This window comes from Bremia lactucae, linkage group LG10 (assembly GCF_004359215.1).
Source record: "Bremia lactucae strain SF5 linkage group LG10, whole genome shotgun sequence".
Classification (NCBI taxonomy): Eukaryota; Oomycota; class Peronosporomycetes; order Peronosporales; family Peronosporaceae; genus Bremia; species Bremia lactucae.
Window position 1 is genome coordinate 1,231,048 of NC_090619.1, and position 24,556 is coordinate 1,255,603.

The following is a 24,556-nucleotide window of genomic DNA, read 5'->3' on the forward strand; positions in this document are numbered from 1 at the left end:
CTTCATGCGATGGAATTTAAAATGATGGATCTGACCAATCAACATCGTTTTAAAAATTAAGTGGTCACATAGCGACCACTCCATCCAATGACATTCAGAGTGATTGTCGTTTAAGGGAGGGATGATGTAACGGGGTGTATCGTTACATGAAATTAACACTTAAAGGTTGTTAATTAATATACTATCTAAAAGGTAGATAATATTTGGAGGATATTGCTTGATATAGTAATATTCAGAATTCTTATCCATAAATAGGTATAGGCTATTATATCTATTTATTTCGCAGACTAATCAGCTGCAGGAGTGATCAAAGAGAGTTACGGATAAGATAGAGATAAGAATTCATTTACATGTTTAGTATTAGATTATAATTAAGTTAGCATTTACAAAGATAGAACAAGAGACACTTAATTATATTTAATACAGTTTTCATTTTACCTCTTAAGTCTAGTTGTCTTAAGAGAAGTCTTCCTCTGCACGTACAGTGTACGTCACCTAACGTATGGCACCACTCACAACTGAAGCAGTGTGAAGTGGACTTGTACTGAAACAGTACAAGTCGTAGTGCCCCGTTACAAAGCAGGTGGCAAACAAAAATCAAAGACTTCATAAGAGTATATCTTGATGGCGGTTTCTGCAAAACTAATAGGGCCTTTTTAGTTTTATAAAGAAAATTCAACCTTATGCGTTGGCGGAGTAACTTTGCCAAGAAATATCAGTGGTACTCTTGAATTATAATTAGTTTTTTTTTGTCAAAGGGAGATTGAAAGACACTGAAAAAAGCCTTACAAGTTTAGCATTGGCCCTTCTGAGCGATGATTAATCAGTCAGAACGCTTTCAATTTCGTAATCGGATCTGCGTTTTTAAAGGTAGATGATGATAGATGTAACTCGTGACCACATGTGATTCTAGAAAAAATTAACTTCCCCAAACGACATCCAGGCCACGCTAGTAAGATATTGAACGTGAAGTTAGTTCTTGTCACTTACTCATTGCCGATATATAGTTTGCAGTATATATATGAAGCATCCGAAAGAACGTCAACTTGGCCATTAAACCTGTGAAACAAAAGACTAATAGCTGCATTCTACGCAAAATCGATTATGTGCGTTAAGTTTTGATCGGCAAGGAAAACAATTTTAAAGGTGCTTTATCGCGATGCCTATTGCATATGACAATCATCACAAATGAGTTCACGTTTCAGAATAAACTGCAATGCGGATAACGATCACAGAATGTCAAATGACTCGACATCTTGAGGCAGAGCCAGAAGAATAAAGATCCGCGTACTTGCATGAATTCTTTTCAAGTTCTCCAGTTCACATAGGCAGACAGACTACTGTATTTAAGTGTGTATTCACACATTGCAAAGAGCCGTTAAACCCATTATCTGAGAATATCTAATTTGATATCAGTTGTGAGACCCCTCACCGGGAATCGAACCCAAGGTCGCTCAAAAAAAAATTATAATCATACCACTTGACCACGAGGCCATCCCAGCTGTTAAAAATCGCTGCCATCTTACAGCACGTAGGAAAAAATGTGAGGCTTCTTAACACAGAACGTCGGAGCTGAATAAGCTGATGTACTTGATCGAATAGTGCCAGCTCGAACCATCTCTTTGGTCCAGGCTTGGATTGTTTGGCGTTGTTCGGCACATTGGCGCCATTGTTTGACTGAAATGGGCTGCGTGCCCTGTTTGAGGTGAATTGTTTTCATTGCTCGATTCCCTCACTTACTGGAGGAGTCCCATTCAAAAGCTCCGTGCGAAAAGCGGTATCCGCATACTTGCGTAGTGTTAAGTACGCTGGGTTACTCTGGAGAGCTTCCCATTCTTGACTCCTAAAGCATTCTGCTTTTTTCTGAGTCATGCGGATTTCCGACAAAGATGGTTTCGATATATTTGTCATGGCGCAGCATCTTCAGCATTTGCTAGGATGTAATAAGCCGCGTCGTACCATGTTGGCCCATATGGCCATGCTGCCGATAATGGTTGAAAATCTCGCGGCTCTGAGCTCCGCGAGCTACCCGTCGTCCATGTAGACATTGAAAAAAACGTTGTGTTTGGGCAGTCTTTGTTGAGCCCTGTCGGAGTTATTCACCTTGATGCAACGCGAAACTCTTCCGGTACTCCAGTCAACACTGGGTTTTGTTCGCGTAGCCACATCATACCCAAAATTACATCTTTGTTTTTAGGAACGGACATAGCTTGAAATGCTTCATATTTCATTGGTAATCCAGGTATCTGTAGGTACATTTCCATTAATCGTCGGGGTCGATGGACAACTTGGACATATCCAAGGTTGACTTGCATCATTTTTCCGTAATTGACCTCAAGCTTAAGCTTTCTCACCAACATTTCGGATATGCCGTTGAGGCTGCAGCCGTTGTCGATGAAAATAATGACGGGCCTTGCTTGAAACGCTGCCTTGAAAGCTTGGTATTTGGCTTTGAGGATTGCATAAAGTGCGCCACTGCTGTAACGATTTGACTCCTTATGTTTAGGAGCGCGGCATTGTGGAGAATTGTGGCAACTTTGCCACAATTATTGCAAGTAGCTTTTGTGGTCCATTCGTCATTTTTGTCAATTATCTTGTCCGGCCGATTTGATTTCTGGAATATATTATTGTCGGGGCGATGGACTGCTGTGGACGTGGATGTCTTTGACGGCTGTGTCGGTGTGCGAGGTGCTTTCCAGCGTAATGCGCAAACCCCAAATTGGATGTGATGTCGATAGCCTCTAGGAGCATTGCGGGCTTTCTTCCTTAATATTTTTAGCAGTTTCTTCGCGTAACCCATTTTGAAAGTATAAACGCTTCTCGAGGTCGCTAATGTCGAGCTCAGTTTGAGACGACAAGTCTTGAAACTTTGAGATGTATTCATGGATGCTTTCCTTTTGTATTAAGAGAAACATCCGCTCGCGAAGATCATATTCGAAGTCCGTAGGCCTAAAGCGTTCGCGTAGTTTATTCTTGAAGAGCGACTATGATTTGTGCATGTTCTTGCGCTCGCAGTCCGTTTAAAAGACACAATACCAATTTAATACGGACTTGCCGAAATTGCTTGAGATAAGTGTCACATAATCTGATGAACCTATTTTCATCAGTTGACTTTTACTGGCATAAAATTGCTCAGTAGCGAAGATCCATAATCAATTTATTCGCCGAATATTTCAAAGGGCTCACATCTCTATCGAGATGCACGATGCGATTGACGTACATCGAAGGGTCCTTCTTTCGTTGCTGCCCGCGGGATGCAATGAGATACTTAAGGGTTCAGTAGTTTGCTGCATTTGCGCTTGCATTTGCGCTTAAACGAGGTTTTAAAATCAATTGTTGTTGCTGTTGTGTGAGGTACACTAACAGCTGCTGCATGGACATTGAGTCCACTCTTGCAGGTGCATCTATAGTAGACGACGAACCGGCCTGTGTATCGGCACGATCATCGGTTGGCGTGTATGCATTGGCCTTTTTGAACGCGTTGTAGATCGCGAAGCTCCTTTGTTACTTGAAAAGCTTTTTCTGCTCTGCTGGCGAGGTCGAGGGGTTGGAGACAGGCACTCAGTTGTACGACCTCTTCTTAGTGCTGTGTATTGTCGTATATCAAAATCAAAGCAGAGCTTTAGAAGAAAAGAACTTATTAACTCTTAATGTCTAACTTCTCGTAACGATGGATAGTGTTGTCTAGCGACGCTTCCAGTGTCTCTTAATTTGTTCTGTTCGCATTTTGAGCAATTCAGTCGTTTCGTTTTTTAGCTGCGTTACGGGGCCGGGAGTCTTTACAATCCGAAATCTCGTTGCGAATGAGCTTGACAAGCTTTAAATTCATTGTCGGTGTTAGCTACAAATCACGTCGAAGTTTGTGAAGTGTTTTGTTATTCGACGACAGTGACTCTGTACTGTACTGAAAGGAATCTGTGAGCTCACGTCATTTGCGTTTTCCCATACAGTGTGCAACCAGAAACAAGCCAGTAGTACGAGCGCAAAACAATCTAATTCAAAGAGTTTTAGTTAGGTTTTAAGCTCCTAGTTATAAAGGAGTGATGGGATTTGCCGAAGCAAAAGCACAACACATCCAATGAATGAGACCCAACTGTATGTACCGCTTTGAGTGCAACCACACTAAATTGCCACCGAACGCTCAAGTTCGCTCGCTAAAAAGACATCCGTTTGTGACCTGACGCTCCCCACTATGTGGCTCAAAGCCGATATCAACAGGATAACTCGCTTTCTACTGTGTGGCCACGACTACCCTTGTCTTGAACTCTTAAGGACTCATCAAGAGCTATAATGTAACACTTAAACGTTTGAGGACGCTAGGTGGACTCTGATGGTAAAGCTTTGGCAGAGAGCGACCAAAAGAGAACGAGTTATTGTTTTGCTGTTAAAAGCAAATTAAGAAGTGATTAAATTAGCTGAGTGCTTACGGGTTGCCCTGTCGCCAACTAGATAATTTCTCAAACTATCTAGGTCCTATTTAAAGATCTATCATTCGCTAATCACATCTAATATCTACTCTACCAAACATTCTGTATATAAACCTCATAGTGTGGCTTACCCCATCTTGGAATATATTTCATACGGCATAAGTAAGTATTTTGAGTATATTTGAGCCAATCACATTTTAGGTATACCTTCCTTAAATTCTTAAACCTCGAATATTAATAGACAATTTTGCGTATGTATTTTTGTATTATGACGTAGTTGAAGTCACTGGTACTACTGCCATTGACACAACTACGTCACACTCAGAGGTTCGTAGAACCAAGTGGCAACTAGTGCCAAGACTTTATACCTTAGAACACATACGGATACAGCGAAAGCCTTAGGAAGGCACGGAATTGCTTTTAGACGAAAACGGAACCGAGCTTTATTTATGATTTAAGTAACATACGTTCCCTAATTACCTTGCTTTAGATTTGGCAACACCGAAGCGTACCCCGTTAAGCTCCCCCTTCATTATGTTGCCATTAAGTGACGACATTCATTTCCATTCCCTCTTTGAATTCAGAGGTCAGATAGTTAATTTTACGGTCGTATTAAATATGACATCTATCCACGAGTCACCGACGATAAGCTTCATCCTAGAAGATGATATTTACGTAAACTAGAATAGCCACACTCCTTCTGAGGAAAAGAATGAGGAATCCGAGCCCAATATGTTTAAGCGTGAAGACGGATTTCGGCGAGCCACGAATTCGCTCCCGAATAATTTACTCCATTGCGCATGACATTGGGCATAGGGCGTAACATCGTAATAAGTTCGCTCGATGCACAGCAAGAGCAAGATATTTTTAAGGATAAGAAGGCTTCTATCAGTAAGCTCGCGCCTTACAGTTCCCGCCTCTCTGCGTAGAAACGATGCTTACGGCAAGGTGGCCGTCACTCAGCTGCAGCACGATTGACGTCGCTCTCGAGGTCAGCACATTCTTTTGTCTGGAAAATATGAGCTCCGGCTTTTGGAAAGTATGAACACCACACGTCTATTTAAATTGAGTGTACATTATTTGGGAATAATTTCAGAGGAGCAATAAAAGAAAGCATTTATAAGCTTGGAGGTCAAGAAGAGGCGGAGATGGATACAGTGTTGCCGTTTTGGAAGAGATGGAAGGGCAAAATTCAAATGTAAGTTGAACTGGCGAATTTCACGTGGTGTAAGTATGAAAAGGCTCCCCGGCCTCGTGACAGCCTTTCATGTACGTGCCGAAATCTTACTGGCTAACAATGAGTCTAGCTCCCCAATAATAACACAGAGACATGCGGCGTGCTTCAACCGCTAATTCGGGTTAAACGACCTACTTAAGTGACATGTATAAGTAAGCTAAGTATCATGTAACGGGAAGATCCCATAACATCACCCACTCAAGCACCGTGAGTGCTCACAGAAAAAAATCAATAGTCGACGAAAGACAGGCACCCATGCAACGATGACGGAACGAGGTGTAAGTATCCAAGGAGCGCCGCAGAGGATTATCAGCGGCAGTGCATACGTCCACATAATGGACGTCGACATTCGACCATGGGCACTTAAAGACTTGTCCTGAGCGCATACTCTGGACTCTCCTACCACCATGCGGGATCATTTCCGGAGCTTACGCAGCCTGCGCGGAAAGATGATTGATGGCGGATACGATGCGCTATAGACGTTGTGGTGCGTACCCGGATGATATCCAGCGGGCGCAGCTTTGTCGGTTGGCTGGCCGACAGAGAAGATCTTCGCGCTGATCATTCTTTCATCGCCTTATGTGTGAAATAGCTTGGAACGTTTACCGCCTCTGCCTCGTCCACGTGTTCATCATGCTCCGTCATGCCTAGACCGACTAGGGCAGCTTCTAGAACTCAGATCGCTGAGCGACCGCAAAGCGAGATGAGCGGACTTGGGTCAGCAAGTACGAGCGTAGCCTTGGTGAGATAGAGGCCGCCAATATTCCTGACGGATCGTGTCGACTCCGCCGACAGCAAAGTTCGAGTCCGCCGGGTCATCGACAGGTCGTTGCGACTCACTCGCGTGAGGCGAAGACCGCATTCGCAACTCTTAGAGGGTTTCACTCGCCGGAACGTCGTCGTGACTTATCTTTGAGGCCTCAGCGACCGACAACGGTTTGGCTTCAAACTCTCGAACGACATCCGGAACATCGCGAAGAATAAGAGGAACGAAGTTCCAATGTATCTTTTTGGGAGGAATGCCTAACTGGCGAACCCGGTTGTGGCCGCGATTAGGATCGCGCGCTTCCCATGTACTATTCGACCAGACGCACTCGGTCGATTCGAGTGATCAACAAGTCGACCAACGATACAGTGGAATTTTCCCGCAGCATCCTTAAGGGGAGGTGGACCGCCGCGATGAAACTGCGTTCTTCCTGGTCGCCCAGGACGATGTGGACGCCGCGACGGATCGGACTGCTGACAGCCAGCTCGAAGCGGAGGAAGCGTCTCGGCGCGCTGCGCGAGTAGTGCAGATTGCACTGATATTCGTCAGTCGAATCGCGAGTTGCTCGAGCGTGTAAGGAAGCTGGAGCGCCACATCGTTGATCAACCGCAAGCTGGATAGCAGCCTCGCCCGATGTCGGCTCAGCGACGGGCTCGCCAAGATGGCCGCTCGGTTTACGCGCCATTGACACAGCGTCTGGGGAGACTCGGGAATCGTTGCTAGAATAAATCAGCCGCCCGACGTAGAGCGTAGGGTGCAGTCGCAGGGATGTAGATACGTCGATAGCGTAATCTTCCCATCCTTCTGCGTTCCTTTAAAAGTCCAATAAATCTTGGAGCAAGTTTATTCGCTCCGAAGTTCATCACTGTTGAATCCTTATGTCTTCGTCACACGATCTCCTGGCTAAAAATAACTCACGATCTTTTTTCCACGTTTATCTGTGTTCACTTATAATACCTGAATTGTATGCCCCACAAACCGGGTTATTGGCTGTCGTTGCCGCATAAAGTTGCTCGCAGCGACGTTATCGATCGGACGTGCTAATGGTCGCGCTGCGTAGTTAGCCGCGATAGGCGGTACCGGGGATGTTCAGCCCTCGATGACGGGTCAAATAATGTCTGCATCGCCAAGGGTGACACCACTTTGGGTGGCTTCGGAACGATTGCCGCAACTGCGACCGTATGACCACATTAGCGCTGGTCATGGCGTGAGCTGCACTCGATAATTTTGTATGCTCGACATCGACTACATCCTCCCCAGAGTGTACCACGAAACGCAGTGGGACAAACCGCGGCAAGAGGTCAGGCCGAAATGGTCGGTTTTTGTAGATGCATCATGAAAGGCCTATTTGCGCTTGATGCTCAACCGTTGTTGAGAGCGAGAATGCGAATCATTAACGTAGAAAGGCGTCAAATCATTGACGCGTGCTCAGCGTTGTTGAGCGCGAACTCAGCAAGCGGCAGAAAGAGCTCCGATTGGTAACCGATGTCGCATAGCTGCGATGAACTCTTCGAGAATGCGATTGACGCGTTCAGTTTGCCCATCGGTCTCCGCATAAGCCGTTGTCGACATCAGCACTATTGTTCAGAGAACCTCCAACAGTCTAGTCCAGAAGGAGGAAGTGAATCGTGGATCGCGGTCGGACACAATCGACTCTGGAAGATTATGATAACGGTATACTGCGTCGATGAATTGCATCGCGGTCTCAGTCGCGGTGATGTGCACCATAACAGAAATGAGACGACTCATTTTACTGAAGCGGCCGACATAACTAGGATGCCCGTGCGGCCTTTGTCGTCGGGTGAAATGCCAAAGATAAAGTCCATAGAAATAGATCGCCATGGCTCTGAGGCATTTGAAAGTGGTCACAGGGATCCTCCGACGAAGGCGACGGCTTCAAACGCTAACAATTATCAAAGGTCCGCACCCAATTACACACCCACTCATACAAGTGAGGCCAGTAAAAATTGCGCTAAAAAGCCGCGAAAGTCTTTTCGCAGCCCAGATGACCTCTAGCTGGGGGATCATGGAACTCGTAAATTATCTAAGCTAGTAAATCAGGATCATTAGCAAGCACCGTCCGTGGAGCATTGAAACGATCAATACTATACACCAGAAAGTCTCACTCTAAACTGTAATGTTTGATGTGATCACGCTCTAAACGGAAAGAGATCCAGCTGAAGAATCGTTGGGTGAGCGTAGATACGGGATATGTCAGCATAATCGGGTCATCATCGTGGGCCGCTGCAGTCTCATCGTGTGGAGGTAAAGCTCGAACGACTCGGGTTGAATGCAGTGAAACACACCGCGGACCTGTCGTCATCATCGTCGTCAGTATTCTGACGACACACGTCCAAGCGAGGATCGTAGTCTGGACGTCGCGACAGGGCATCACCAAGAATTTCTCTTGCCGGCTTGTAGTGAACGATGAAGTTGTACTCAGAGAAGAAAGAAAGCGAGCGAGCCAACCGTTGCGACAGATGAGGGCTTTTTGCTGCGATTCGCAATAACGCGTGATCAGTGTACAGTGCAAAGGTATTTTTTCGAGGAGATGCATACTGCATAGCCAAAAGTTTCTTGTCGTGGACGGAGTGGTTCTTCTCAATGGGCTCAGTTGTCGTGACTGATAACTCACGATTCGTTCATGGCCGTCGTCGTCAAATTGCATGAGTGCACAGCCGATAGCGAAATTGCTGGCATCGCATACAACTAAAACGGCTTTGCCTCATCTGGCAAAGTTAAGACTGGAGACGAAGCCAGGCTCCAGTCTTAACTTCTTTCCAGATTCAAATGCGGCCTAATGCTCAGGACGCTACGTCCACGTGGTGTCTTTCTAAAGGAGTGACAGTTGTGGTTGAAAAGATCCAGCGTACTCATTCGTACATAATTTGTCAGACTAAGCCATTGACGCAACTTTGCGGGGTTCGTAGGTGTTGGTGATAACCAGATAGATGAAATCTTTTCAGGATCGACAAGAACCTTGCTATACTCAAGAAGCAGCCGAGCCCCGTTTTTTTCGGCGCACAAAATAAACACTTCTTCAAATTCGCGTGAAGTTTGTTATTGCTTCGCGTGCCACCACCTCGGATGGTGACCCGCGTTTAATTATCGTGAACTTTCTTTAAAACTAAAATAGTTCTAAATGAATTTATGTCGCCGGTTCTCGGCGATCTTTGCGCGCGCTCCTTGACAGGAGCGAGTTACAACTTCATTCGCGCGTCGTGTCTATCGTAACTACCGACGACAACTACTTGGGCGTCTAAAAGAACTGCGCAAGCAGTGCTAAGAGGCTAATCACTCTCCATGCACTGCCCATGTCGTAGCCGCACGGTCCACCACGGTGACGTAGGCCAGTTTCCTGGAACGACCTAGTAGCATTTTACGCGACCTGAAGGCAGGTAAAGTTGATCAAGTGTGCTTGGTCACAGAGAGGGTCACGGACAGCATCTTCTCGCTTTAAGCGGACAAGTTACTTTTACGTCTCATGAGCGCTGAACCAAAGTCCGCGCGATCAAGGCGATTAAGGATTTCTTCGAGGGCCGCCGCAAAGCAGGCCATATGCGCGATAGTGTCTCGTCCCATTCGAGTCCCACCTTCTGTGCGACGAAGTCAGCTGGCGGATAGCGTATCGCCCACGACTTTCATAAGCTGAACAATGCCACTATCTCAGCGCAAACATCGATACACGGAAAGGTTTGGTGCTAAATTCTATGTCTGGGAGTGCCGTTCACAGTAAAATCGGTCAGACACATGGGTTTACCAGATTATAATGATATCAAGTGACATTCTTCCGACAGCGGTCAGTAATGTCACAGGGACTGAAGAATGCTCCCGCCCTACTTAATCGCATGGTGTTGCGTGTGCTGCGACCACTACGCGAGTTTGCGCCGAGCTACTTCGACAACGTTTTTGTTCATAGTCGTGCTATGGGCGATCCCAGTGAAGTTGATGTGCATTTTTGCACTTAGAACACGCATTGTAAGTGATGAGAGCGCTGGGTCTCGGAGTCCGAGACACCTGGACCAAGGTTCCAATCAGTAGGGTGCCCCGCACCTACTAGTCACTGTCGTCTCTTTGACAGTATAACAGGGTCAGAGACGAAATGGCCAGCTACGTCAAGGCTATTGACGGCGGAAGCTGGTGCGCGACACTCAGCGGAACCGTGGCATTGATTTCGGCAACGATAGCAAGTCAGGGAACGGTCATTCCTCGCAGTCTGTCGAACAGAAGTTGGACGATGTTGGTCTCTATCGGCTCTGGTCTCATGGTCGGTCTCTATCGGCTCTGGTCTCGATGTCGGTACTCCACTGGAACGGCGCTTCGTACGAAGATGCCACTATATTATTTTCGCGCAGCGCGAAGGCAAATACTTAAATGGAAGATGAATCTTCTCGTGTGAGGCAATAGCGCGTCATACCCTCACGCATGCCAAACACGAAGACGTAGACTTGGAATGCCATGTTAATGGGCTTCGTGACAATGCACGAAGTCGGGTGTCTTGTCTTTTAGACGTAGTCGCGCATGGACATCTTCCTTTGTAGGCGCGTGAAGCATTCAGCGCGCTCGCTGAATACATCTGGAGGCGGCTAAAAGGCGAGACAAACGTCGTTTAGAGCGGTCAGGGTCGGAAACGCCTACTCATTCATAACGAAATCTCAAAGAGCTCACTCCTTAGCCTTTTCAGATAACCGAGGGAGAATTTTTTTACCTTTGGTTTAGGCGACTCCATCAAGCGCGAGTCTGTCGCAATTTCGACCTCTCGAAACCATCGATTCAGGTAAGAGGGCCCTTTCCAACACCAGAATTGGTAGACCTTTCCATCTCCACCGACTCTTTCCGTGAAGATCGCCAGGCGGTTAATAATCGCCGATGAAAATCGCGAAGTCGCGGTCATGAACTTGTGGATGGCAAGTCGCTGTCGGTCCGGTGTCGCGGAGCTCATCAGCGACGTGACGACGACCCCTCTGGACAGCGGTGGAGATCTTGCCTCTTTATACTCGGGAGATGAAAGAAGGCCGTGTGATCCAGAGTCATGTTTAGAGGCGGCGACGGCGCTTAAATACTCATCTTAAACTTGGTCGTGGAAAGGAATACAAGTGCTACCAGGTGTAACGGACGTTATCTGGCTTACACGAGCACGCGGGAAGCGTAAAGTAAGTCCGTAATATATGAAAAATTTAACTCTGAAAACCTTAAGTATGAAAAGACTTCCCGACCTCATGGGAGTCTTCCATTTACTTGCCGACATCTTACTGGCTTAAAATTAGTCTGGTTTCCCATTAATAACACAGAAATATGCGACGTGCTATACCCGCTAATTCGGTATAGCAGGGACCCTATTTATCTAACATGTATAGTATCATGTAACGGGAAGAGCTCATTACACCATCTCAATTCCAGACATCATAGCTTTTTGGAGAATATTTGTAAGACCAAAGCAGCTCTACGTTGAACAATGTATGGGTATTTATTCTCGTTGTGCGCACGCTCTACTGTATACGGCCATGGTCGTGAACAGTCCTAAGATGCGAGGTCTTAACTTTGTTGGGAGATTGCCAAACAATTGGAAAGCTCTTTGCATTTAGCATAGTTCCATCACTTAAGCAATTATATAGTTTATCACCAATTATGTTATTATTTTTTATCATGAGCAAAAGCTGCTGCGTCACTTACGCGTCTAATGACTTGAATACGTTATTTAAAGAACTACACACAGCAAGTGTCGGTAGTTGGATGGGTGAGCCCAAAAACTCAAATGTAAGCTTTTAAAAGAATCAGAATAAATCCAGCGAACGGTCCGATGAAACGCGGCGTTAATTACGTAGTAGTACAAAAAAGCTTCCTTTTAGGTAGAGTAGCAGTACGTAATAGTACTTTTTCTACCACGCGACAAAGAGGAAGAAAGTGACACGGACACGGATTTTACGACCATGTTGGTCCGCGTAGAAATTTTGCTTGTCCTGTGCGCTTGCCATCGCGTGACGGACTTTTGGATTGATGGATGATTGCTCATCCACAAAGTGTTATGTCTCGTGCACGCTTTTAGCATCCAACTTGCCTGTGACCCCACCGGAAGATCGTTCGTAGGACGTAGCTGCAAATAACGAAGCGACATAATCGTTTAGATGCACATACATTTCGTGCCGTGACTCCACAACCGTCACCTATAAGTGTCGTGACCACTGCTAAACCGGCAGGGTCACCAGGACAAGTTTGCTGTAGACTGATGCCCCTCATGGGACATCGTCACTATAACTAACTGTGTACCAATTTTTTTAATCGCATCGAGCATAGCGAAGGCCCTCCCCCACTAAGACTCGGGCTGCGCACAAATGACTGGCGTCCGAGGACGGCGCAGTCCGCTTACATAAAACGGTGTCTCACCCGTACTGGCGTAGATACTATTATTAATAGCGAACTCCACGAAGGCCAATTGGTTGCTCTATTTTTTAGAAGTCGCTACCGTGCGAAATACATCCGCCACTTCCGACAATCAGTTAGGATCGGCACCGGCTTTTCAATGGCTCACTACTGGACGGCGCAGGCTTTATACGCAAAACTGTTCGCAGGAGCCAATACATTTGGCCACCCAACGATTTAAGTGGGTCCACCAAAATTCTCTGACACTCGTAAAAATGTCTTTTCACGGCCCACTCGATGGTGCATCATGAAGCTCGTGAAGTATATTCAACTTGAGATCTGTGCCATACGAACGTAAGTTCTCAAGTAATCAAAAGGTGACAGCTGATGCCATAACAGGGCATCACTGTAGCTGAACCGACTTGGCTTTGCCTTCAGGTGCGACGGAAGGGAGACCTTTCGTCCACCGAAGTGTTCCAACAGCAGGCGACAATGTTTGATCTGACTGTAGCTCTCCTTTATTTCGGATGCCAATGAGCTCGTCACGTGCTAGGCCTTGATGGCTATCAACGTTGACAACTCAACTTGTGCCTTAGCACGAGGCACACTTTCCTGGTGTCTTGCCTCAAAGTCTGGTCTGCGCAATAAAGCGTCAGCCGTGACATTCAATTTACCCGGTTTGCATTCAACTTTGAAATTAAACTCGGAGAAGAATGTAAGCCGCTTTGTCATTCTAGGCGAGAGGTGCAGTGAGTTTATTGCGGTCCACAGTGATGCCTGATCCCTATAAATTACAAATCGTTCGGTACTTAACAGGTGCATTTAAAACTTAACAAGAGCATACTCAATTAAAAGTAGCTCCTTGTCATGCATAGGGTTTTTCTGCTCGGCAGCTTCCAAAGTCGGGACTGGATAGAGATGACATGGTCAATGCCGTCATCATCCTTCTCCATTATCGGGCCGCTTGCAAGATTTCTTGCACCGCAGACGATGCTAAAGGGCTTATCTGTGCCTGGCAATGCCAAAACCGGTACCTGATCCAGAGATTGCTTCACTGATGTGAGAGCATCTACTTATTCTTTTGACCAAACCATTCTGCATCATTTTTAAGGAGGTCAGATAAGGGCTTAGTTCGCTCTGCATAATTCTTGCTGTACTTTTGCATGTAGTAAGCGCGCCCTAATAATTGGAGCAGATCTTCACATGACGTGGGATTGGCCATTCCTTTGCAAACTTTACCTTTTCTGGGTCTGCTCGTACACGATGTGTACCGACGTTGCAACCCAGAAATAGGTATCTCGGGGACCTCTATGACGCACTTATATAGGCTGACGATACAAATGGGCGTCAGACTGAGTCTTCAACACAGCGCCCAAATTACACTTTTGTTGCAACTGCCGTCGCCTGGTCACACAATACTCGGTGCCAGGTTCCAGGTCAATCTCATGCCTGATGCCCCTATTTGCCGGTCAGCAGCTCGGCTCATTATCTGAGAACCCATCCTTAGTTTCCGCAGAATTTTCTTAATGGGCTGTCCTTCAAGCTATAAAACTTCCTGACTTTACGCAACTTTTTTGGCATCCGAATGATGCCTCGACTTTCGCCATTGCGGGCGTCTTGTTTCGAAAGGATGGAGGGCTTGAGCATTTAAAAGCTTTTACCGGTCGAGAGATGAAATTAGCCGAGTTGAACTATCCTGTTCGGAATCATCTTTTGCTTTTTGCCCTTTCATCTACAAGAGCTACTCGCAATCATGCATGCTCTTAAGGTATGGCTATGTACCTTATGGATCGACCATTACGGTGGAAACTGATCACAAACGCATTGAAATGATCCTAACCCAGAAGACAACAAATCGGCGGGTTGCAGGATGGTTCAATGAGCTCGCAGAGTTTCAATTATTGTTCCTGTAGGCGGGCACGTCTTTTTGCGGCCACGCTCTACTTAAGCACACCACAGCGAGGAAGCGGTTAGACCGTCTTCTATTGCGTGCAGTAAGGAAGTTGTGGTCGGCGCGTTAGCGACCTCACCCAACGCACTAAGTACTCGTCACGGGAACGGTGATCCGACTCCTTGTGCACACTTACCAAGTAGGAAGTAGTTTTCAGACTGATATATATTTAGTCGTATTCAATAGAAATACATATTTTTACCAATCATAAAACGTCATCTCTGTAGATAACACTAATATGTATTGCAAACGTATGTTTCTAGATACCTCGCGTGACGAATGACGCTAGGCGTCATCCCTCCTAATGTGAATGCACCTATGTGCATCACAGACACATGGGTGGGTCACAATGTGAACCACACCATAGTGGTGGGTTTAATTTCTTTGTTTAAGTAACTCTTCAGTAAACAAAGTGTACTTATGGGTCCCAAGAGTCAAAACTCTTCGGGAACCTTTCCATTGGACGAGGATCTGATACTTTTGCCTCACGGAGCGGTGCATCAAACTCGTCCATGACACCGCCGAAAGGTCGGTCATAGGACGTAGTTTTATTGACCACTGCTAAAATGGCAGGGTCACTAGGGCAAGTTTCCGTCGTTAAAATGATACCCTCATGGGTCATCGTCATATTGACGAAACTTTGTCCCTCTTTCGTACCGAGCATAGTGAGGGGCCCTCCCCACTAAGACTCGGGCTGCGCACAAACGAGACTGGCGTCCGAGTTTGGCGCAGTCCGTTAATATAAAACGGTGTCTCACCCGTACTGGCGTGGACACTGTTATTTATAGCGAACTCCACAAAGGGCAATTGCTTGCTCCACTCTTTGGGAGTTGCTATAGTGCGTAAGACATCCGCCACGACCCGATTGGCACGTTCTGTTTGGCCATCGGTCTGGGGATGATCTGCGGTCGACATGTGGAGCTTGCTACCTAGCAGCTCGAACACATGTCGCCAAAAACCAGACGTAAAACGNTACGGGGTGCGTCTTCATATACGGGGGAAGGGTGAGCCTATAATTTAGGTCTCCAACCTCTTCAACCACCGTAAAGGGCCCAATGAAACGCGGCAACAACTTCGTAGTACCTCCAGGTAGTACAGAAATTGCATTTTTAGGTAGGGTAGCAGTACTTAATAGTACTTTTTCACCCACTCTAAAGCGTTCATTGTTTTTGCGACCATTTCGGTCCGCATATTCTTTTTGCTTGTCCTGTGCGCTTGCCATTGCGTCACGGACTTTACGTGTGATGGCTAATCGCTCATCCACAAAGCGTTGAGCCTCGCTCACGCTTTTAGCATCAAACTCGCCTATGATACCGCCAAGAGGTCGGTCATAAGGCGTAGTTTTATTGACCACTGCTAAACTGGCAGGGTCACTAGGGCAAGTTTCTGTCTTTGAGATGATACCCTCATGGGTCATCGTCATATTGACGAAACTATGTCCCTCTTTCGCACCGAGCATAGTGAGGGGCCCTCCCCCACTAAGACTCGGGCTGCGCACAAACGAGACTGGCGTCCGAGGATGGCGCAGTCCGTTAATATAAAACGGTGTCTCACCCGTACTGGCGTGGACACTGTTATTTATAGCGAACTCCACAAAGGGCAATTGCTTGCTCCACTCTTTGGGAGTTGCTATAGTGCGTAAGACATCCGCCACGACCCGATATGCACGTTCTGTTTGGCCATCGGTCTGGGGGTGATCTGCGGTCGACATGTGGAGCTTGCTACCAAGCAGCTCAAACACATGTCGCCAAAAACCAGACGTAAAACGTGGATCCCGGTCCGATACTATGGACTCGGGCATCCCGTGTAGTCGGTAAACATGAACCAAAAACAAGAGAGCTGCCTCCTTACCTGTGATCGATGTTTTACATGGTGCTAAATGCACCATTTTGCTCAGTCTGTCTACAAAGACGACGAGCCCCGTCCGACCCTTGTGGCCAGGCGGCATGCCAAACATGAAGTCCAGACTTACTGACTTCCAGCAGTTGGTTGTAATCGTAGCGGCTTCAGTGGCGCACTCGCAGGAGCACATCCTTTTCGTTGTCCTGCGTAGAGTTCGCAACTTTGCGTATACGCAAGTCTATCCATGGTAGGTGATTTTGGCAACCATAGGATGCCTAGGATGAGGTCATACGGACTTTCCATACCTAGCACTGTGAACTTTTTTTACAAGAGAAGTCACTAAAGCTGAAGGCGAGTTCAACCTGAACTCTCTCAGACTTAAACGAGCGCGCCGTTCGCTAAACGAACGGTCGCCTCTTCTCGCTTGCCATCCTGGCAAAGCGACTCAAATATCGCCGGTCTCTTTCTTAGAGCCGCGAGTTTTACAAAATTTTATGACACCCAAATCCACTAGGAGGGTCATCACCTGGTCATAGCCTCGTATTTGAGTGCTATAGACCAGCAGGATTAAGGTCCGAAATCGCGAGACCTCAGGAACTATGCTACCCATTTGTTCCACAACTCTGAACTTAGGGGTAGCTTTAAAGTCCGCGTCAGTAGGGCACTCGCCCCTACTGCGCTCCTGCATTTCCCGACCCCTCAGTGGTCGATGCAGAACTCATGTGTCTCGCACGCTGGTTCTTGCCATCGCCCTTTGGGAAGGGAGTCCTCTTGCTGGGCATCTTTGCCCCAGCAGAGACCCTGGCATAGCAGCGAGCCATCATATGGCCGCGCTTGCCGCATTTGTAACAGACAACGTCTGCATTGCCCAACTCCATGGGAGTGGCATCTGACCTCTCGGCCGACGGCTTATACCAAGCTGTCGCCGAGGCACTGTTGTAGGATTGCTCCTCAACCAAGGCAATTTGGATTCCCTCTTCTATCGTCGACGGCACCTTTCTGAAAAGGACCTGTCGCGATGGGCCATGCCGTAGTCCTTTCATAAATGTGGCACCTTAATGTGCTCCGGAATCGGACCTATGGTAATGGATGCCGACAGCGAGCGCATCTCTTGCACATACTCTTGCAGAGATCGCTTCGCCTGTCGTGCCCCAAAGAAGCGCGCCTGAAGCAACACTTCGTTGTTCGGTGGCTGGTAGATGGCGTGAATCTTTTCCATGAAGATCGCCCATGTGAAGAACGCCTTTCCGTCCGCCAAAAGCGCCGATTAAGCCCACTCTGAGGCGTCACCGCGCAGGTGCGACATGGCGTACGACACCATCTGGTTGTCGTCCTCGATGAGCTGCGCGACACTGTATTGATCCACGGCTAACAGCCAGTGGACAATCGTGTGCGCCGCAGTTCCATCGAACTTGGCCGGGTCCATCCAAATGGGCCTTGACTGATGCAGCCGGTCAGAGAGCATATCAACAGTCCTGTTGAGAGCCTTGCTCCTAGCCTGCTCATGCCTCAGCTCATTCTGAGTCTGAGGGACGGACTCCGCCGCAGCATGGCTTTGTGCCTCGGACGCGGTTCTCCGCTGTCCGAGCATGAATGCCTCAAACTGCTCCAACTTAGCAACATGTTGCTCAGGGGAAATTTCCAAGAGCCTGGCCAGGGACTGCTCACCAAGTCCCTGCGCCCAGTGTCCTGCCACCTCCCGATGACATTTGGAGAGGTGGGGGGAAACGCGCGCAATCGATATTGAGGCTCATCCTCACGTACACACGCAGAGATGTGGGTCGTGGGAAGGAGCGTTTTCTGTCAACACAAAACGGAGAGGACTATAAGTAGACTCTTTTACCTACACGGACAGGGTTCCTTTTTAAAGAGGACGGGCCTTCTAACGAGGTGTTCGTGGCCGTAAAAGACGAAATTGCGGAGTATCTTTCGAACTCCCAGCATTTCACAGGTAACTTCAGATGCAGTCACGGAGTCCGCTTCCATTGTTGTGCTACCAAGTGTAGGCGGGCACGTCGTAATGCGGCCACGCTCTACTTAGACACACACCCTAGCACAGCGAGGAAGCGTTTTAACCAGCTTATCTTGCGTGCAGTGAGGTAGTTGTTGTGGGCGCATTAGCGACCTCACCCAACGCACTAAGTACTCTGGGTAAGTGTCGTCACGGGAGCGGAAATCCGGCTCCTCGTGCGCACTTACTAAGAAGACAGTATTGATTTATATTAAATCGCAATAAATCATAATTTATCTATTTTTACCAATCAAAAGGTCGTCTCTATAGATAACACTAATATGTATTGCGAGCGTATCTTTCTAGATACCTCGCGTAACGGATGACGCTAGGCGTCATCCCTCCTAATCATCTGACCTCCTTAAAAAGGACGCAGAATGGGTTTGGTTAAAAGAACAAGGTAATGCGGTCACATCAGTGAAGCAATTTCTTGTAGAGGCACCGGTCTTGGCATTGCCAGACGCGGATAAGCCCTTTAGCGTCGTCTGCGATGCAAGTAATTTTGCAATCGGCAGCGCGCTCATGCAGAAGGATGACGACGGCGTTGACCGCGTCATCTCTTATTAGTCCCGGCTTTTAAAAGCCGCGGAACTGAATTACCCCGTGCATGACAAAGAGCTACTTTCAATAAAGTATGCTCTTGTCAAGTTTTTTGTGCACCTTCTGGGCACCGAACCATTTGTGGTTTATACGGAACACGCATCACTGCGGACCGCAATAAATTCACCGCACCTCTCGCTTAGAATAGCAAGATGGCTTACATTCTTCTCTGAATTTAACTGTCGCTAAAGCGATTTAGCTTAGCTTTCAGGTGCGACGGAAGGGTAACCTTTCGCCCACCAAAGTGATCAAGCAGAAGGCGACAATGGTCGTCCTGACTGTAGCTCCCTTTTATTTCAGAGGCTAATGAGCTCGTCACGTGGTATGCCTTCATGGCGGCCAACGTTGACGGCTGAAATTGTACTTAAGCACTAGACACACTTTTCTAATGTCTCACCTCGAAGTCTGGTCTGCGCGATAAAACGTCAGCCAAGACATTCGACTTACCCGGATTATATTCAACTTTGAAAACCTGGAGGTACTACGAAGTTGTTGCCTCGTTTCGTTGGGCCCTTTACGGTGGTCGTAAAGGTTGGAGACCTAAATTATAGACCCACCCTTCCCCCGTATATCAAGACGCACCCCGTATTTTAAATGGGTCGTCCGAAACAGTATGTAGGCCCAAATAGGTTACATATGTAACGGGGTGTATCGTTACATGAAATTAACAATAAAAGATTGTTAATTAATATTATCCAAAAGGCAGATAATATTTGGAGGAAATTACTTTAAATAGTAATTTCCTGAATTCTTATCCATAAATAGGTATAGACCATTATGTCTATTTATTCCGCAGACTAATCAGCTGTAGAAGTAATCAAAGAGAGTTACGAGATAAGATAGATAAGAATTCATTTACATGTTTAGTATTAGTTTATAGTTAAGACAACATTTACAAAGATAGATTAAGAGATACTTAATTTTATTAATACAGATTTCCTTTAACCCTCTTCAAGCTAGTTGCCTTAAAGAGAAGTCTTTCTCTGCATGTACCAGTGTACGTGAAATAACGTAGGGCACTCGCAAATGAAGCAGTGCGAGTGGACTTGTTCTGAAGCAGTACAAGTCGTAGTGCCCCGTTACACGTCGGGCACGAAATTGATCTCGAACCTGGCACCAAGTATTTTGTGACCAGACAATGGCCGTTGCCGAAAGAACAAGTCGAATATATGGATGAGTTCTTCGACAGAGCAAATCGCCTCACTGCAGCCCGACCTTTTGTGTGCGTAAAGCCACAGGTGGATCGCGCATTCATGCTTACAATAAGCTGAACACAGCGACCACACCGACGCAATCGCCAATCCCAAGGAAAGATGTTATGATGAATTCCATGGGATGTCAGCCATTTTTTCCGCGTTGAATTTTAAAGATGGCTACTATTAGGTACTCACGAGAGAGTCTGACGTAGCCAAAACTGCAGTAAGCACCCCAAGCGATATGCTTTAGAAGTGGCTTGTGATGCCCAAGGTTTGAAAAACAAACCGGCGACATTAAACCGAGTGGTGGCTCACGTGATGCGTCAGCACCGTGCCTACGCGCCCCCAATATTTTGACGATGAATTCGGGCATAGAAGAGCCGGGGACGGTTTGACCGAAATAGAGTCATTTAGACGCTGTTGCCCCAGACTTCGGGTGACGCTGAATTGTACGCCAACTCGCAAAAGTGCGTCATTGGGGTCCCCGAGATACCTGTGCTGGGCTGCATCGTAGGTACACATGGTGTACGAGCAGACCCAGACTGAATACAATCAGCAAAGGAATGACCAATCCCACGACACGTGAAGGATTTGCGCCAATTCCGAGAGCTCACTAATTATTTGCATAAATATAGCAAGAATTATGCTGAGCGATTAAGCCTTGTCTGATCTCCTTGAAAAGGACGCATAATGCGTTTCCTCAAAAGAACGAGAAATGCTTTCACACCAGTGAATCAGTCTCTTGTTGATGCACCGGTCTTAGCATTGCCAGACGCGGATAAGCCCTTTAGCGTCGTCTGCGATGCAAGTAATTTTGCAATCGGCAGCGCGCTCATGCAGAAGGATGACGACGGCGTTGACCGTGTCATCTCTTATCAGTCCCGGCTTTTAAAAGCCGCGGAACTGAATTACCCCGTGCATGACAAAGAGCTACTTTCAATAAAGTATGCTCTTGTCAAGTTTCTTGTGCACCTACTGGGCACCGAACCATTTGAGGTTTATACGGAACACGCATCACTGCGGACCGCAATAAATTCACCGCACCTCTCGCCTAGAATAGCAAGATGGCTTACATTCTTCTCTGAATTTAACTGTCGCTAAAGCGATTTAGCTTAGCTTTCAGGTGCGACGGAAGGGTAACCTTTCGCCCACCAAAGTGATCAAGCAGAAGGCGACAATGGTCGTCCTGACTGTAGCTCCCTTTTATTTCAGAGGCTAATGAGCTCGTCACGTGGTATGCCTTCATGGCGGCCAACGTTGACGGCTGAAATTGTACTTAAGCACTAGACACACTTTTCTAATGTCTCACCTCGAAGTCTGGTCTGCGCGATAAAACGTCAGCCAAGACATTCGACTTACCCGGATTATATTCAACTTTGAAAACCTGGAGGTACTACGAAGTTGTTGCCTCGTTTCGTTGGGCCCTTTACGGTGGTCGTAAAGGTTGGAGACCTAAATTATAGACCCACCCTTCCCCCGTATATCAAGACGCACCCCGTATTTTAAATGGGTCGTCCGAAACAGTATGTAGGCCCAAATAGGTTACATACCCCCATCCGTCTAAGGAGACCGATGGTGACGCCGACTGTGAGTCGAGTGTCGTTTGGGTGAGGGAGACGGATAAGGCGAAAAGTTATCAGCCGACCGACTCCTCCCACCACGAACAGACTTCGGAGAGCGAGGGACATCACGCGAGTAACGCGGATCCCTCAGCATTATCCTCCCAAAGAGGTCCAAGCGAGTCTTCAGGCATTCATAACCCTGACGAGCCTTCGCTCGTCTACAGTTGATTAGTCTGCGGGATAAATAGATATAATGGTCTATACCTATTTATGGATAAGATTTCTGAACATTACTATATAAAGTAATATCCTCCAAATATTATGCACCTTTTAGATAATATATTGATTAACAACCTGTTAATTTCATGTAACGATACACCCCGTTACAATATTGGTTTGTCGAAGACTCAGCGATATGGCAATATTTCATAGCCCGCATTCGAAGCGTGGTTGGCGCTACAGGTGTCTGGAGGATGTCGTATAGGCAAGCTCTGAACAGGCTGGATAGAAAGATGCATGTAGCTGCCGCGTGTACTATATACAAATTATGTTCAAGATTGTCTTAGGCTCAAACTACTCAATACATTTTGCGATACAGAGATTCCTGGTGGCAGCGTGCTTCTAAATAAGCTGCGTGGGCTGTCGCATCAGGTTGTGACAATTCCAGGCATGATATCTCAGTTGGAAACATTTTCGACTCGTTAAGCGTGTGAAGGTTTAAGTACGTGCCAATGAGCACAGCAAGACCACGTGATGTGCTTTCAATAGCTCCTGCTTCAAGAATAACCTTCTTTCCCAAACAGTCGGCAATCATTTGACGCCAAACTCGTGACGACGTAAGTGCAGTCCCACTCACGACAATGGCTGCATCACGATCAGCAGAAAACGCTACTCGATGCGAATTAGTCGGCCAAATGTAAAGGAGGAAAACTCAAGGAGATTGCAAGGTATTGCGCTTACCAAGAAGTGAAAAAAGAAGGCTAATACGGAGAGCAATTGACTCCATTCCAGCACGCAAAATTTCAATTGGGGTTGTCCGCTTGGTAATGCCGCTTATAGCACAGGTTGCACTTTCTGACCAACCTGGAGTACGTTCACCACTCAGGAAAGGTAGCACGGTGAGACCATGCTTCGTCGGGGAAAGCTTGTCTAGTTGAGACGCTATATCTGCCAAGGTATCCGATAATATATGAGCAAATACACATTTAAGCCAAAATTGTTTAAGTGCAAACCCTCATCACTGAGACGAAGCCTCTCGCAAAAAAACTTGTACATCGATCCACCATCACTTAATGCTCCACCGAGAAGAACATGGTCTTTTCCAAAACGGTAGCACCAAAGACCATTGGGAACCTTTGAAGTTTTCATGACGTCCAAGCTTAATACTACTCGAATCGCAGCACTAGTGCCGATCGTCACAGCAATGCGTCTGTTTGAAGATTAAACGAAACTTAGATTAAACACAAACTCTCCTATGTCATTACTTACGAAGAATCAACGCACTTAGATCCAATGTTGGCCGCAGCCCCGTCAGAGACACCAAGGAAAAGTGGTACATTTCTCAATTCAGGCCAATGCCTTGTATAAATTGCATTAAGCCCCATAAATGGTACCGAGGAGTCTGCAAGCAGAGGCATTTTTGTCATTTCCATACCAATTAGTTCAAGCAGTTTTGCATCCCATTGACAGCGTCTAAAATCGAGCAGTCCCATCCACGAGGCCTCAGACAAGCTTATCGGCAGAAAATTTCTGCGCTGCGACGGCGTCGTCCACTTCCCAATTATGTAGCCTGAGATAGTCTGCCACTTAGCAATACGCTCGACCACAGCCGGTTCTTCCTCTAGGAGGCGCAGAAAAGTGGCAGGCGCATATGCTTGATGAATCACCGTTCCTGTGCGATTGCAGGTATCTTCTAGCTCTCCACATTCTGCCAACCTTTCTCGCAGCACTTTGGACCACTTCGCCGTCGCCTTTCTTTTCCCTGCATACTTTGAGACGAAACGAGAGAAAATCGCTTGCCTTTACAGATGAAGATATAGTTTTATTTTGCTGCATCTTACCGTGTAAACGGGTGTTACTGCATTGCCCTTGGCATCTAAACCTATCACATTCATAGCGAAAGTGCTGAACCCCACGCCCATCACTTTCTGCGAGAGCCCCGTAGCGCGGAGAAAGTCCATCATTTGGTCCATCAATTTCTCTACTAATGCCTCAATCTTGACGATGTCTGCCTCGCCATTATCATCGATGGAGCTTAAGTGTTGCTGTTGTAGCGATTCATCTATGAAGACCCATTGAGCCTTAGAGACGAGAGCGAAGCAGCTTGCGCGGATCGAAGAGCTCCCCACATCAAATATGATGACAATAGGAAGACCCTGGTAATACTTCAGCTTTGCGAAGCCAAGAAGGATTTTTTTACGCTGCTGAATATGATAATTATAGAGCCAAGCGCCGGCTGCTAAAGACGCCGCCAGCAGCGGAACGAAGGAGTTCATGATTTTGAGGTATCTTTAATTCTTAAATTGTAAGATTACAAATTAATATCTGACAACCAACATTTAATAACCGAGTTGTTACCGGAAAATTGTCAAATCTCGATCAAAT

The 24,556-nt window shown here is 46.8% G+C and overlaps 3 protein-coding genes across 3 annotated transcripts; all 3 read right to left on the reverse strand.

The window, feature by feature from the left end:
- Window positions 1-1,716: 1,716 nt before the first annotated feature.
- Window positions 1,717-1,911, reverse strand: CCR75_008353 (uncharacterized protein; the record flags this gene model as incomplete). Its single annotated transcript, XM_067966406.1, has 1 exon — window positions 1,717-1,911. One exon carries the CDS (start codon window positions 1,909-1,911, stop codon window positions 1,717-1,719), a length of 195 nt encoding a protein of 64 aa, XP_067815070.1.
- A 188-nt stretch (window positions 1,912-2,099) lies between these two features.
- CCR75_008354 (uncharacterized protein) lies at window positions 2,100-2,360 on the reverse strand (the record flags this gene model as incomplete). The annotated part of the gene is made up of 1 exon (XM_067966407.1): window positions 2,100-2,360. The coding sequence occupies one exon, from the start codon at window positions 2,358-2,360 to the stop codon at window positions 2,100-2,102; it is 261 nt and encodes an 86-aa protein (XP_067815277.1).
- Window positions 2,361-22,529: 20,169 nt separating this feature from the next.
- On the reverse strand, window positions 22,530-24,447 carry CCR75_008355 (uncharacterized protein; the record flags this gene model as incomplete). The annotated part of the gene is made up of 5 exons (XM_067966408.1): window positions 22,530-22,882; window positions 22,913-23,119; window positions 23,185-23,381; window positions 23,456-23,940; window positions 24,013-24,447. The coding sequence occupies 5 exons, from the start codon at window positions 24,445-24,447 to the stop codon at window positions 22,530-22,532; spliced, it is 1,677 nt and encodes a 558-aa protein (XP_067815276.1).
- Between the last annotated feature and the right edge of the window lie 109 nt (window positions 24,448-24,556).